The following is a 14,682-nucleotide window of genomic DNA, read 5'->3' on the forward strand; positions in this document are numbered from 1 at the left end:
GGGGGTTGGATTGGGGGGGTCAGGCACCCCTTGACCCCATTACCCCCCAGGCCCAGCCCTGACCCCCAGCTCCAAGCCCAGCCCCTCTGAGGTGGGCACCCCCCCGGCCCCATCCCCCTCACAGCCCTGACCCCCAGCTCCGAGCCCAGCCCCTAGGACCTGGCCACCCCCCGGCCCCATCCCCCTCACAGCCCTGACCCCCAGCTCCGAGCCCAGCCCCTCTGATCCAGACACCCCCCTCACCCCATTCCCCCCACAGCCCTGACCCCCAGCTCCGAGCCCAGCCCCTCTGATCCGGACACCCCCCTGACCCCATTCCCCCCACAGCCCTGACCCCCAGCTCCGAGCCCAGCCCCTCTGATCCGGACACCCCCCTGACCCCATTCCCCCCACAGCCCTGACCCCCAGCTCCGAGCCCAGCCCTTCTGATCCGGACTCCTCCCTGACCCCATTCCCCCCACAGCCCTGACCCCCAGCTCTGAGCCCAGCCCTTCTGATCCGGACTCCTCCCTGACCCCATTCCCCCCACAGCCCTGACCCCCAGCTCTGAGCCCAGCCCCTCTGAGCTGGGCACCCCCGACCCCATCCCCCACTGCCCTGACCCCCAGCTCTGAGCCCAGTCCCTCTGAGCTGGGCACCCCCCTGACCCCATTCCCCCCACAGCCCTGACCCCCAGCTCCGAGCCCAGCCCCTCTGATCCAGACACCCCCCTCACCCCATTCCCCCCACAGCCCTGACCCCCAGCTCCGAGCCCAGCCCCTCTGATCTGGACACCCCCGACACCATCCCCCACTGCCCTGACCCCCAGCTCTGAGCCCAGCTGCTCTGAGGTGGGCACCCCCTGACACTATCTCCCTCACCCCAGACCCCCAGCTCCGAGCTCAGCCCCGTTGAGCCGGGCACCCCCCGATCCCATCCCCCACAGCCCTGACCCTCATCTCCAAGCCCAGCCCCTTTGAGCTGGGCACCCTCCGACCCCATCCCCCCACCCCAGACCCCCAGCTCTGAGGCGAGCCCCTCTGAGCCAGACAACCTCCGACCCCATCTTCTCACAGTCCTGAGCCCAGCCCCTGTGAGCCGGGCACCCCCCAGAGCCCAGCTCCCCACCCAGCCCTGGGCAACAGCAGCACCACCTCCAGGCAGTGACAGCCCATTGGCACCAACCATCACCATCACCCAGCACAGCCCATTTTGTAATTGCAAATGCATACAGACCAGTAAAGCATTTAATGTTTTTAAATAATGTATTTGGTGTATTTTCAAATTATTACAAATTAATTTTCACTAGTTATTTTTTACATTTCCAAATACATGTTACTATAGTATTGCAACTTTTTTTTATGGAAGGGGCCCCCAAAATTGCTTTGCCCTGAATCCTCTGGGCGGCCCTACCCAGTGTGTGTGAGGAGCCGGGGAGGGAGGGAAACGGGGTCCCCTGGAGCCGAGCCCGGGCTGCGATGGCGGCGAGGGGCTCCTGGAGTGTGTGAGGAGGTGAGCGGCCAGCTGGGCTTATCGGTGCTGAGCAGGTAGCCCCGCAGCCGGAGATCCTCACCTTCCCTCCTGCCAGGGCTGGGCCAGGGCACCGTGAGGCTGAAGAGCAGCAGGTCCAGGGGGCTCTCCAGGTCTTTGGCCGCCAGCATGTCGAGGGTGAGGGCGGTGAGCACGAACTGATCCACCTTGGCCACCAGCAGTGCTGCGAAGCCCAGGGAGGGGGCCGTGTTCTTTGCGCCACCCCGTAGCTGTGCCGCCACCTGGAAGTACTCCCGCTCCGTGCTGCCCAGCAGCTCCACCCACAAGGGGACAGAGTCGCAGCTGGGCCAGGGCTCGGCTGCAGTGTGCTGGTAGCGGATCCCACATTTGGGGGGGAGCCCAATGCTGGGGCAGCAGGGGGTGTGAGTGGGGGGCACTGGTGGGCGGGGGGGGCTCATGTCTGGGGGCGAGGGGGGGGCAGCCAAAAAATTTTTTGCTTGGGGCGGCAAAAAACCTAGAGCCGGCCCTGTTTCTCACAGGTCATCCCCCTAGGACACACAGCCCATACCAATCTCCACCCATTGCATGGCCCTGTGGCATGAATGAGAATGAACTCTGACAACCCTGAGCACTGACTCACCCCTTGGTGTGCCCCCAGAAACTGGTGTTTCCTTCGAGGTTTCTATATACATGATCACAGGTGGATTAGGGGCTAGATGCAGACAAAGCATTGTCTCATCTCTGCTCCTTTCCCAGAGGAGGGTAGGACTTGTTATAGTTTATTGGCTGGTGAAGATCTGACTCTTGAGATTGGCCTGGAAGGCGATCAGTTGCTGGTCAGTTGTAACTCTTGTGGACAAGAGTTCCACAGTGAAGCACTGGCCACTGAAAAGATCAATCTCATCCCAGTTTTCTCCTTGAGTCTCATCATCGCTCAGGAGCATAACATGGACAGAGAGGCATCCATTTCTGAGATAACCTAGGCCCAGCCCATGGAGAGCTCAGAAGGCCTTAAAGCAGATGTACCCAAAAGCTCCCTTTCCCCACAGCCTCCCTGGCATTGAGCATTTTCACAGGCTTTCCCACAAATAAGCCCCTGAGGGAGGCTGCAGCCATGGATCTAGCAGGTCCCCAAATCAGCACTAACGAGGAGGAATGGGCCTCACAGGAACCCCCTGGGTGTGGCCTCAAAGACCCAGGTGCCATGTTTCATATTCTCCAATCTACTCCTAATTCCAGCAGCACTTTGCTGTGTATGTCAGGGTATAGGTTATGGGAGGCCACCAGCTGGGGAATGTGTGGCTTGGATGGGGAGCCCACAGGTGAGCAATCTGAGCTGCACTAGTCAGTTTCCCATGTGTCAGTGAGCAGAGTGGTGGTGCAGTGCAAGAGCAAACCCAGGGCGAGAGGGCAGGCAGGGCAACACTGCCATAGTGAACTGAGTATCTGTTCTCTCCCTCGCAGCTGGAGGAGTCTGCGAGGAAATGGGGGCGGGAGAAGCAGGACCTCAGCACCCGGCTCCTGGAGCAAGAGCACGGCTTTGGGCGGTCGCCCAGCACCATCCTGCATGATTTCTCATTGGTCAGTGACATGCCTGCTGTGCCGGCCAACCCACAAGCTGGGCTCTTCCAGCTACAGTCCGATTCGTCCCATACTCAGCTATTCAGCTGCTCACCGTCCTGCCATGGCCACTGTCCATCTGGTTGGTGTAAGAGCCACGTTACTGGTCTCTAAAAATGTCCATCTAGTTTTCCTTAGCCAAAGATTGATGGCCGGGACAGGGGACCATGTAAGGGCTCAGCACTCTGTCTAGGGCACAGAAGTTGCTCAAGGAACCTCCCCTCCCCACAAGCATATCCAGGCTGAAAGTCTCTTTGGTTTCTGCTAATATACTGTCAACAGACCCCGGTCGTTGGCCCGTGGGATTGAACCAGAGACCTCTAGAGCTTAGTGTATGAGCCTCTACCACATGAGCTAAAAGCCAGCTGGCTCTTAGTGAAGGCTGTAGAGCAGATTCATTTTATATCTCCCTCTAAGTGTTCTCAATGCCACTAGATGGGACAGAACACCACACCCAGGAGGTGTGTGGGTTACACTAGCTCAGTATCACACCCCTTCCACACACTCCCAGAAGGGGAGGGGGGAAGAGGAGAACCAGGCAGAGCAAGCCAAGGTGGAAGACGAGCAGGAAAGAGAGTGGATCCTCATAGCCAGCCAGTCCGCTGCTGGGGGAAGGACTGTTGGGTTGACTCCACCCATCTGCACCACAGAGGCAGCTCATTGGTCTAAATTTTGGTGCCTGAACAGCTGGTCACAACAAATTTCTGAGTCACCTGTGTCCCTGTAGTGTGTAGGGTTGGGACAGAGCTACTCTCCATTATCTGACCCGCCCATGTGCTCTCTGGACTGCAGCAGTCTCTTTTAGCCTACACACACACACACTCTCTCTCTCTCTCTCTCTCTCAGGCTCCATCACTCCTGGTTGGCCAGGGCCCACTTCACCTAAGCTCTTTGACTTCTCCCCATATCACAGGGGGGCTGTTGTCAGACTTGTGACTTCCCAGTCTTGTAGGGTGGCTGCATTTGTTGATTGGGGTAAGACTGAGTATAACCTGCCCCTGCCCGTTCAGCTGGGTGGACAGTCATCCACCACGGCCTGCTCTGGACCACAGACGTGGGGATTTCAGCATAGCATATTACTGAACAGCATACAGGGTCCAGCCCAGAATCTCCTTGTTAAAGCTTTGGGAGGAGGGAGCAGTAGAGCACCAGTCACAGAACCTGGTAGCGTCAGGGCTAGCCCACAGAGCACACACTGGGACCCACGAGATTGGGGCACTGGACAAATAGGACTCTGCCAGCACAGAGTAAGGGCTGAAAGGAAGTGGGAGACAGGTGGATTAAGATTCCAGGAATATCCCCTGATGTTCATGATCTTCTCCCACACAGAAAACTTCACCAGACCCCACAACACATATCAAGAGGCACCAAACGCTTGATCCTCTGCCCTAGCACCTTCTGCAAGATGGACTTATTGGCAGTGTTGGGGAAAGACTGTGAATGTTCTATCTCGTCTCTCCTCCTCCCCCCGAAACAGAGCTCTCCTAGGGGGTCTACTGGAGATCTTTATTAAATGCTTGATGCTCAACCCCCAAGTGCTGTTACTGCAGACTGGATGGCCGTGGGAAATACCTATACCAGTCAGAGCTCAGGGATATGCTTGGCCAAGTGATAGGATCCAGTCTGTGAAGCCCAGATCAAAGCTTGGAGAAGCTCTGACTGTGCTATCACAGGGCACTGGGGTTTGGGGACTTTGAATCTGGTCCGGGACACTAGCATATAAGTCCCTGCCCCAATAGGTCACCCCCACCCACCCAATCCTATCTCCTCCCCATCTTAACGACCATCTGTACATATCTCTCCCCGAGGGTTCCAAGGCAGTTTAGCTTGACTTTCAGCATGTTTTCAGCAGCTGATTTTTTGCTGGTCCCTTGTATGATCACTTCTGCAGTGTTCCAAGCACAGTTAGATGACAGCTGGTGTTGAGCTTATTGTATCTTCCCTTCCCCGCCTTCTCCCATGAGGCAGTAGTGTCTTGGAACACTGCATTGCTGGGGTGGGGGGGGAGAAGGGTGTGACATGGACTGAATTCATGCCAAGCAGAGGTGGCCTTAATCTCTTTGGAACGCTGCCCGCTGTATAGCACATCAGCCATGCCTAAAGGACCAGTCTGGATCAGTTTCACGCTCCAAGCGTGTAATGTTCGTGGAGGTTGACATTCCCTTTACCTGTGATCCACTTCCTTTTATGTGTGGGACATTCCACATGGAGCTAGGCACAGTTTAGTTGGGGTGGTGATGCCAAACCCAAACTGGGACTGTGAGAAAGCACCAGCCTGCACATCCCTTGAAGACTGAGCTCAGGCGCCCACGGTCAGTCCACAGACCAGGAGGAAATCTGAACGTGTAACCAAGCCAAGGGCATTCTGCAGTAGAGCAAGTGGCAGTCTTAGAGGTGGAGAAATGGGCCACTGCACACACAGTGCATTGACGCTTTGTTGGCCTATGCAGCCTATGCCCCCTAGGGAGTCCTGAGTAGAGCAGCAAAACATCATGGGCCAAATTCATCCCTGGGGTAACCTCATTGACTTCAGCAGAGTTTCACCAGAGATGATTCTGACCCCTGGAATGGCCCACCAGGCTAGACTAAGCCCCTCAAAGCGAGGTGCCCAGCTAGTATGAGTGATGGGAGCAGCAGCAGCACATGACCCTTTGCCCTGGCTGCTATTCCTCATGTTTGCAAGGACTCGTGTGAAGCCACTGGGCTCCAGATCCTTGCAGCCAGGGTCACTCGTGCAGTGGCAGAAGCTACTTATTCTTGTCACTAGCACCGTTCCCCTGGCAGCAGGTGTTAGCCCCCAGTCGGTGTGTGCTATGCATCCTGATCTGCAGAGGGAATGGGACTGGGCCAGCTCTTAACTTGCACTGTAGAAACTTGGACTGTTGGCTGCTCGGTCCCTGCGTCAGTCCCCAGTGTTGGCCAAGAGGGCAGCCTCCATACCTAACTATCCTTTGGGTGTGGCAAGTTTAGTAGACAGGTGACAGCCGGGGCTGCACCCATACCAGCTCTGAGCACAGCATGCAGATTATCAGGTACTGCCTGAGCCATACTCCCCACTGGGGCCGACTTGCTGAGTGTACCTGATACGGAAAAGGCCCCTCAGGTGCTGCCCCCAGTACAAGGGGTGTTGATTTGCAGAACCAATGGAACAGCAGCACGTCAATGGGAAGTGGCCATGGCAGCAAAGGGGTGCTGTCTGCCTTGTTGCTTTAAGGGGTGGCAATTTCAAATGAGAACATCTGGTCTTCAAGGACATCTGGTCTTGTTTTCCCCTTCTTCAGTAGCCCTTCCCCTTGCCACCCCTTTGATGTAAGCCCAGCCTGTTGGGGGGGGGTGGAGAATATCAGCTGTAGCCTGGAGGGAGGAAAGGAGGTGGGGGACTTTAAAACTAAACAAATGAACAGGGCCCCCAGAGTTCTGCCAGGTGCACGGGGCAGAGCAGGAGCACATAGCCAAGGCAGAGCATGACACAGAGGTTAGCCACATCACCAGCCAGAAAAGCAGCTTTGGAATACATATCCTGGAACCTCCAGACAGATCTGCTGCCTGGGGACATGATGAGGAGCAGGACACTCGCGTGGCCAGGTGCCTCTTTTGCATGTGAAATCAGGGCATCGCACATGTGAATTGGGCATGCCAACAGGTACTTCCTATGAGGACTGGGAGCCCTCAACATTCCAGCATCTCAACCACACAACCCAGGTCCTTCTCTAACTATTCTCCAACTGCACAGACATCCCACGGATCTCTCCTGAGTGCAATTCCAGTGCCTTCCAGTAGCTGCACCTTCCCCACCCTCCTCCTGTAATACAATGGACAGAAGAGAAATGGACTTTCTGGTTCCCATCTTTTCTTAAAACATGTATTGTTTGCCCTTGAGTGGTTCTTGGAATATCATCATCCAGCCAAACTTCACCAGATATTGTTGTGTTCACATGCTAATTTCTTAAATATCTTCCTTGAGTCCATTACTGGAGTTGTCACTGGAAAAAAAATCACCAGCAATGACAATGTGATCCCAATAAATGGAAAGCAGAAAGCAGAGGTTCACAATTTTTAACACAATGGTACCAATCTAGTGGTATTTTCACTGACAGGTCCAGTGGTTCTTGCCAGCATCACAGTGCTGCTTTCACACCTTGGTACAAATTTGTACTACACTGTATTGTCACTGGTGGGTCTTTGGAGCAGGCATTATAGTGAAGCTTCCATAAAGCTAACACAATGATAGCACCTGCCCTTGAAGACATAAACAACCTAGGAGTGCAAATACAAGGTAAGAGTCACTTGCAATGGTGGTGCAAACAGGTACAATTCCATTGAAGTTAGGGGGAACTCCAGAAGTGTAACTGAGATCAAAATTTGACTCCTGCTCCCATCTCCAAAATGCAGTCACCTCTGAAGTAGATGTCGGCTGCTCCTTAACAATACACAGCAATACCACACACAGTAGCTTCAGGCTTAAGTTTAGGCCTGGCAGTGAGGCACACCATCTTCCAATTGTAACTGTAAGAGGAAATGTAAGATAGCAGAATCTAATGCCATTACTGGGAATTTGGAAGGTGCTTAGAGTCAAATTATTAACATCTTCTTAGTGCTGGCCTCATGTTACAGTTGTCGCGATTGCTGTGAGAGTAATGGGGAAATCAGCAATTTTGTGGTAAGGTACCATTTTTGTGGGTGTCATTTCTTACAGAGTCAGCATGTCTTGCATTTCTCAGAGTTTTGGATTCAGAAATCCCAAGGAACGACAAAGCAAAGCTCATCCAAAATTACCACATTTTGCCTGGTCTCTGCTTGACTCAGAGTCTGGGTGGTGTCCATCAGAAACCAGAAAATAGCCTGTGTTTGGATGTCACTAACCTGAGACTTGCAAATCCTGGTGAGCATGCGCTCATTTCTAATCCCACCTCTGCGTGTGACTGTGGGAAAGTGATGCCTCTCTGTGCCTCAGTTCCCAATCTGTAGAATGGGGCTAACATGACTGACCTACCTAACAGGAGGGGATAGGGTGACCAGATGTCCCATTTTTAAAGGGACTTTTTCTTATATAGGCACCTATTTCCCCCCCACCCCCCACTCCCTGTTTTGTTTCTTTACAGTTGCTATCTGGTTACCCTAGGAGGGGATGTGAAGCTAAATTCATGCATGGTTGTAAAGTGCTTTGAACTTCCCAAGTTACATCTGCACTGGATCTGGAGGTGTAATTTTCAGGTTGGATAGCCATATCATGCTGATTCTGATCAAACTGGCATGCAGAAAATAGCATCACAGCCTTGGATGCCTGGGCAGTGCAACACAATAGCTGCCCCAATAGCTTCAGTCCATCTGAAATCCTAGGTATGTATACGGGGGTTAGTTGAAGTCATTGCCCAGGAAGCCATGGCTACACTGCTGTTTTTAGCATGCTAGCTGGATCAAACTAGCCTGGTGTGATGAAGTTGGGGATTTTTGTAGTGTTTTACATGAATTGTGTGTGTTCACCTCCATTTCCCTATGTGCCGCATGCGAGAGACAGGCATGCTGAAGGCTCAGAGAGGTGGAGGAGCCTACGGCTTATCCCCCGAGAGAGAGTGGACTCCCGAGAAGAGCTGTTGCAATGAAGGGGGTTCCTCCCGGGGACCATATGGAGCTGGGAGAAAGCATAAGTCCTGTGAGTCCCTGACAACTTGATAGCAGAGGATTTGTCAAGGTTTCTTTCCCCACTTTGAACTTTAGAGTACAAATGTGGGGACCTGCATGAACACTTCTAAGCTTAATTACTAGCTTAGATCTGGTAAGGCTGCCACCAGCCAGAAATCAGTGTCTGGCACACTTTCTGTCCCCCCAAAACCTTCCCTGGGGAACACAGATCCAAACCCCTTGGATCTTAAAACAAGGAGAAATTAACCAGCCCCCCTCACCAATCCCTGGTGAGTTCAGACCCAATCCCCTTGGATCTTAAAACAAGGAAAAATCAATCAGGTTCTTAAAAAAGAAAGCTTTTAATTAAAGGAAGAAAAGGTAAAAATTATCTCTGTAAAATCAAGATGGAAAATGCTTTACAGGGTACTTAGATTCATATAGCCCAGAGGAAACCCCCTCTAGCCTCAGGTTCAAAGTACAGCAAACAGAGGTAAAAATCCTTCCAGCAAAAGAAGCATTTACAGGTTGAGAAAACAAAAATAAGACTAACATGCCTTGCCTGGCTAGTTACTTACAAGTTTGAAACATGAGAGACTGATTCAGAAAGATTTGGAGAGCCTGGATGGATGTCCCGTCCCTCTTAGTCCCGAGAGCGAACAACCCCCAAAACAAAGAGCACAAACAAAAGACTTCCCTCCACCCAGATTTGAAAGTATCTTGTCCCCCTATTGGTCCTCTGGTCAGGTGTCAGCCAGGTTTACTGAGCTTCTTAACCCTTTACAGGTAAAAGAGACATTAATCCTTAACTATCTGTTTATGACAGGATTGTTGGTGGATGCACCCTGTAGATGGTTGCCTGCCAGTGATAAAACAAGGGAATTGAAGGAACCAGCAAGGAAAGGACCTAGAACCAGCTCCCTAAAAGGGACCTTGCCTGTCTGTTCAGGGAGCAAGGGCTGAGCATTGGGAGGCTCACCCAGGAGCTGCAGATTGCCTGGCTGGTAGAGAATGACCAGTGAGGAGCAAGTTCCAGATCCCAGCAGGATTCTGGGATGCCTGGAGAGCCTGGGAGTAGCAGGGGGCAGTTGGGGTAGTGGCAGGGGGTCCACCATACCCCGTTCCCCAACCAGGAGGAGGGCTTTCCAACCACAGTGGATATGAAGAGATGAAAACTGGAGCTGAGAGCGAAGGAGCTGGAGCCGGAGGAGTAGAGGCTAACTGACTGCTTGGAGCAGTGAAAACATGAACTGGAGTTGGCCAAGAGCACCTCCTGTGGGGTAAGTGGGGAAAGACCCCAAGATGCCAATTTGGCAGGAAGCCTAGATTCCAAAGTGTGCCCTGGTATAATGGGGGAGGTATATTGATGCCGACCTCATTGCCTGTGAGAAGAAATTTTCACCCAAAAGAATCCTCGAAGGGTTAACAGGCGAAGGGGAGACAACCTGGTAATGCAGACTGAGAGAGAGAGCTGGGAAGCAGTCACCCAGACAGCTCCTGGGGCAGAGCTGGGCAGGGGAGGGGGAAGGCACACGGGCTTCCACTCCAAGCCCAGCAGATATGTCTGCTTGTGACTCCTGGGCTCAGGCCCCTCTGATCCCCAGGGGGAGCAACAGATGGGGGTCAGTGGGAAAACATTCATGGGGTAAAAAGATTCAGGGACCAAGACTCTTATGGGTGTGGTGCAACCTCACCAGCTGCTGAGGGGCCATGTAACTTGGGGGAAGGCTCCCATTCACCTCCTGGGGTCCTTCAGCACATCAGTCTTGATGTACTCTTGGGAAGTGACTGTGTCTCCTTAAGACAGTATCTGGACCCTGCACCAGTAACAGCCAAAGAGCTGAACCCAGAGATCGGAAGATGGAGAGGGCAGGAGCCAGTGAGCATGTGAATGGCCCATAAATGGCCTGGTGGCAGGGAGGGGGATACCTTCCTCCCTGGCTAGTAGCACAAGGGAAGAACTGCAAAGCTCCCATTACCTGCCTGTCTGTAGCCAGCCCCCTGCACAGGGGAGAGGTGACTCACACTGGTTCTAATGCGGCAACAAAGCAGGGGGCTCACTCCCTACCCTCACTGGGACACAGATGCTAGGGGTGGTTGGACCCCCAGTTAAAGTCCTGTAGCGAGGATACATCTTAATGGGGGCCCTAAAGAGATTGGGGTGCATGATCAGCTACCTGCAGAAACACTGATGGGAGATGGACTGAAAAACTGGCCAGACAGCACCCCAGTCCTTGCCTGTGTCCTGGCACCAGAAATCCACCCAGCAGGGGTGTGTGGAACCTCCAATGGGGGGAAGTGAATTGCCAGGGACAGGGATTAACAGGGCTGAGACCAAGGCCTTGTCCTGAGGTGGTAAAACTAAGGCACAGTAATGAGGGCTGGGCCCTAAACATAGCAGCTGAATACTAGAATTAACTGCAGCAGAATCCCTCCCTGAAAAAATGGGGTGGGGGCTTGTGGGCCACGGTGTTGCAAGATCCTAGGGAAGGATCCAGGTGAGAAAAGTGACCCAATAGTAAAAAAGGGCTCCCTGAGGGAAAAGTGAACATGGGAGATTTGGTGGTCCCACAGACATACCAATGGTGGGATGTCCCTTCTTCTAAACATCAGTGCAGCCGGCGAGAGCTGCTGCAGAACGTTTACTGTCCCGGAAGTTCACAGGGGTCCACCCTTTTTAGTTGGCATATGTAAGAGAAGGAGGGGACCCCTGGACTTGATGAGAAACAAATGGGGAATTGGTAGTGGATTCTGAACTATCTTTCTGGGGAAAGCTCACTGAGCTCATGGGTTTGGTCAGGAAGAACCTAGCCAGGGCCCAGGAACTGCAAAAGGGCTGGTACAACAATGTGCCTGATTGGGGTCCAGAAGAGGGGTCTCAGCTCAGTGCAAATGGTACCTGGGAAGAGCCCTGTGAAACCAACAACCAGCTGAGTCATGTGCTGGAGCTGCCCAATTGGGCAATTGTACCATGTCAACATAAAGAAGCTGAACTTTGACAGGGAGACTGTTGGTGCGGCCGTGTGTGTGGATAGGGAAAGGAAAAGGGGAAAGTGAATCCCTCTTCTAAGCCAGGAGCCAACCTCCTGCTGGAATAACTTCCCCTCTCTGACCAGCTAACCCCTGCCCACCTGCAGAGCCGGGCGCCACCTGGCCTGGGCTCACTAATTTAGCTGTCCATGGGGGGAACGGGAGGTGTTCCCCATTCACAGGCACCGGGAAAACATCCCAGAATTCGGAAAGAGAGGTTAGTGACATGCTGGCATTGGGGGTGATCCAGCCTTCTCCAGCCCCAGTAAGACGGGTTGATCAGACCCAGTGTGCACTATTGGAAGCTCAATGCCATCACTGTGTTCAATGCTTGCCCCATGCCTAGGACTAAAAAAAATACTAGACAAGGTGTGTGTGTGGAGGGGGCTTTACCTCACTACTGCAAATCTCACCAGGGGCTACTGGCAAGTGCCTTCGGACCCAGTTGCCAGGTTGAAATCTGCTCCCGTCAGGCCTATAGGGCTCTGAGGTCCTGGTCCTACCTTTTGGCCTCAAGTGGGTGCCTGCCACCTCCCAGTGCCTGGGGGATCAGTTACTGAGGGGGGTGGCGGACTGTGCCTGTCGTACATTCATAATATCTGTGTCTTCATCCCAACCTGGGAGAACCAAGTGTCCCAGGGAAGAGGAGCCTGGGACGCCTCCAGGATGCAGGACGGATGGTAGAGGCCAGAAAGGGTAAGATGAAGATGGCAGATGTGTCATACCTGGGCCACAAGGTGGGAAGCAGCTGCCTAAAGCCAGAGCCAGTCAAGGTAACCAGAGATTGGCCCATTCCTCAAATCAAGAAACAAGCCCACATCTCTAATGGGATGGCACGGTACTACTCAAGCTTTGTAAACCACTTTAGCTCCCATTATGAAGCTTGGTAATTTGGGCAAGCCAGACAAGGTGGTCTGGACCTAACAGTGCCGGGGGCGCTCTGTGCACTGAAGGCAGTGACAGATAAAGCCTATGTTAGGTCCCTGGAGCTCCCACCCCACTGTGAAACACTATAACCTGAAAATAGCACCCTGTAACCCCCATATTCATCACTGTCATGTAATTGTGATATTTCATACAAAGCATGCCATGTAAGATATATGAAAAGTCATGCTCTGCTAAAACCCATTCTATCCAAATATGTATAGCATTAGTATTAGATTTTTGCTGTATGGTTGTTACCGAAATATGCTGTAAGTTTGCTAGTGACATACAAAGGACCCCTGGCCAGGATGGTGCTCCATGACCATTAATCAGCAGGGGTGTTGTACTCAAGAGACTTACAATTCAATGACAGTTGCCCAGTCCACACAATGGGGGTTTACTTGATCACTGTGACTTAGCAAAGCTCACCAGGACATGTCTGGGCAAGTATCTTCAACACACATGGATTGAGGGTATAAAATAAGGAACAGTAGCAGCATATCTTGGCCTTTCTCCTCCCCCACCTACACTGGAAGCAACAGGCACACCAAGAAGATGACGGTCATCTGAGGAGACTGGTCCAGACTTAATGAGAAGCCTGTGTAACATCCAGTAGGGTGAGAAAATCACTGATCTAAATACTGCCTGGTGTAATAAGGGTTAAGATTTAGATTGTGCATTTAATCTTTTATTTTCTTTGATAACTTTCTCTGCTCTTTATGCCTACCACTTAAAAGCTGTCTTTCTGTAGCTAATAAATCTGTTTTACACTATACTTAAAACAGAGTAGTTTGCTTGAAGTGCTTAGGCAATCTCAACTCAGTTACAAAGGCTTGTGCTATATCCTCTCCGCATTGAGGGAGGGGTGGATCAGGTAATAAATTTACACTGGTCAGGCTTCTATCCAGGGCAAGATGGTACAGCTCTGGGGTGTAAGGCTGGGAAGCTGGGGGGAATTGGCTGGAGCCTCTCTATTAGTTCATGAGTGGCTGGGGGAAGCATTCATGTAACTCAGCTGGGTGTGTCCCTGCTTGTGGATGCCTGTGTAAGTGCAGTAACTGCCAGAGTTTGTCATGGCATCAAAGTGTGAGAGGCAGGGCCACCAGGGGCGGGGCAAGTGGGGCAATTTGCCCCAGGCCCCGGGCTCCGCAGGGGCCCCCAAGAGAACGGGTGAGGCTCCCACCCCGGCCCGACCCCGCCTCCACCCCTCTCCCGGAGCCTCAGCGCATCCAGGAGCGTCCCTGAACAGCTGCAGCGTGGCTCTGGCAGGGCCTGAGCTCCGCCCCGCTCAGAGCCATGTGGTAAGGGGGGGCGGGACTGGGAGCTCAGGCCCCGCTGGAGCTCGCAGCCCCACCCTCTTACCACGCGGCTCTGAGTGGGGAGAAGCTCAGGCCCTGCTGGAGCCATGCTGCACCGCTGTTCAGGGACACTCCTGGATACGACGCGCTGAGGCTCCAGGTGAGGGGGGAGCCTGGGGTAAGAGGCTGGGGCCGGAGAGGGTTGGATAAGGGGCAGGGAATCCCGGGGACAGGGAGGGGCAGCGGTTGTGGGGGCGGTCAGGGGACAGGCAATGGGTGGGTTGGATCATGGGTGAAGACTCAGCACGGGGGTGGATAGGGGTCGGGGCAGTCAGGAGACAGGGAGCAGGGGTGGGGTCCCTGGGTGGTGGTGGTGGTGGGTCTCTGGGGGACAGTGAGGGGGCAAGAAGCAGGAGGGGTTGAGGATTCTGAGGGGGGCAGGCAGTTGGGGGGCAGGAAGTGGATGGGGGTCAGATAGGGGGCAGGGCCAGGCTGTTTGGGAGGCACAGGCTTCCCTACCCTAAAGCTCATTCAGCAGTTTGAGGCTTGCAGAAGAGCCAAGCTGTTAGCTTTTCCATTAGGGCTACCATCCCTTTCACTTCTCAAATACCAAATTATAGTCTATAGTTAATTTCAGTGCCATAGGGAGATTCATGTCAGGGGACGGTAGCTTCATTTAAAATTAGCCACTGGGGGAGGGATCACATAAGAAGAGCAA

The 14,682-nt window shown here is 53.3% G+C and overlaps 1 protein-coding gene across 12 annotated transcripts in view; it reads left to right on the forward strand.

Moving 5' to 3' along the window:
• The window catches only part of CCDC33 (coiled-coil domain containing 33), a 262,781-nt gene extending 258,166 nt beyond the window's left edge, over window positions 1-4,615 (forward strand). For 7 of the 12 annotated variants that reach the window (XM_044979956.1, XM_044979959.1, XM_044979968.1 and 4 more), the window contains one exon: window positions 2,935-3,929. In XM_044979956.1, the coding sequence (XP_044835891.1) occupies window positions 2,935-3,204 (270 nt within the window). In that variant the 3' untranslated portion in view covers window positions 3,205-3,929. The other 5 variants (XM_044979964.1, XM_044979965.1, XM_044979966.1 and 2 more) reach the window with 3 other exon arrangements.
• Window positions 4,616-14,682: the final 10,067 nt, after the last annotated feature.

This window comes from Mauremys mutica, chromosome 11, assembly GCF_020497125.1.
Source record: "Mauremys mutica isolate MM-2020 ecotype Southern chromosome 11, ASM2049712v1, whole genome shotgun sequence".
In the NCBI taxonomy this organism is placed as follows: Eukaryota; Metazoa; Chordata; order Testudines; family Geoemydidae; genus Mauremys; species Mauremys mutica.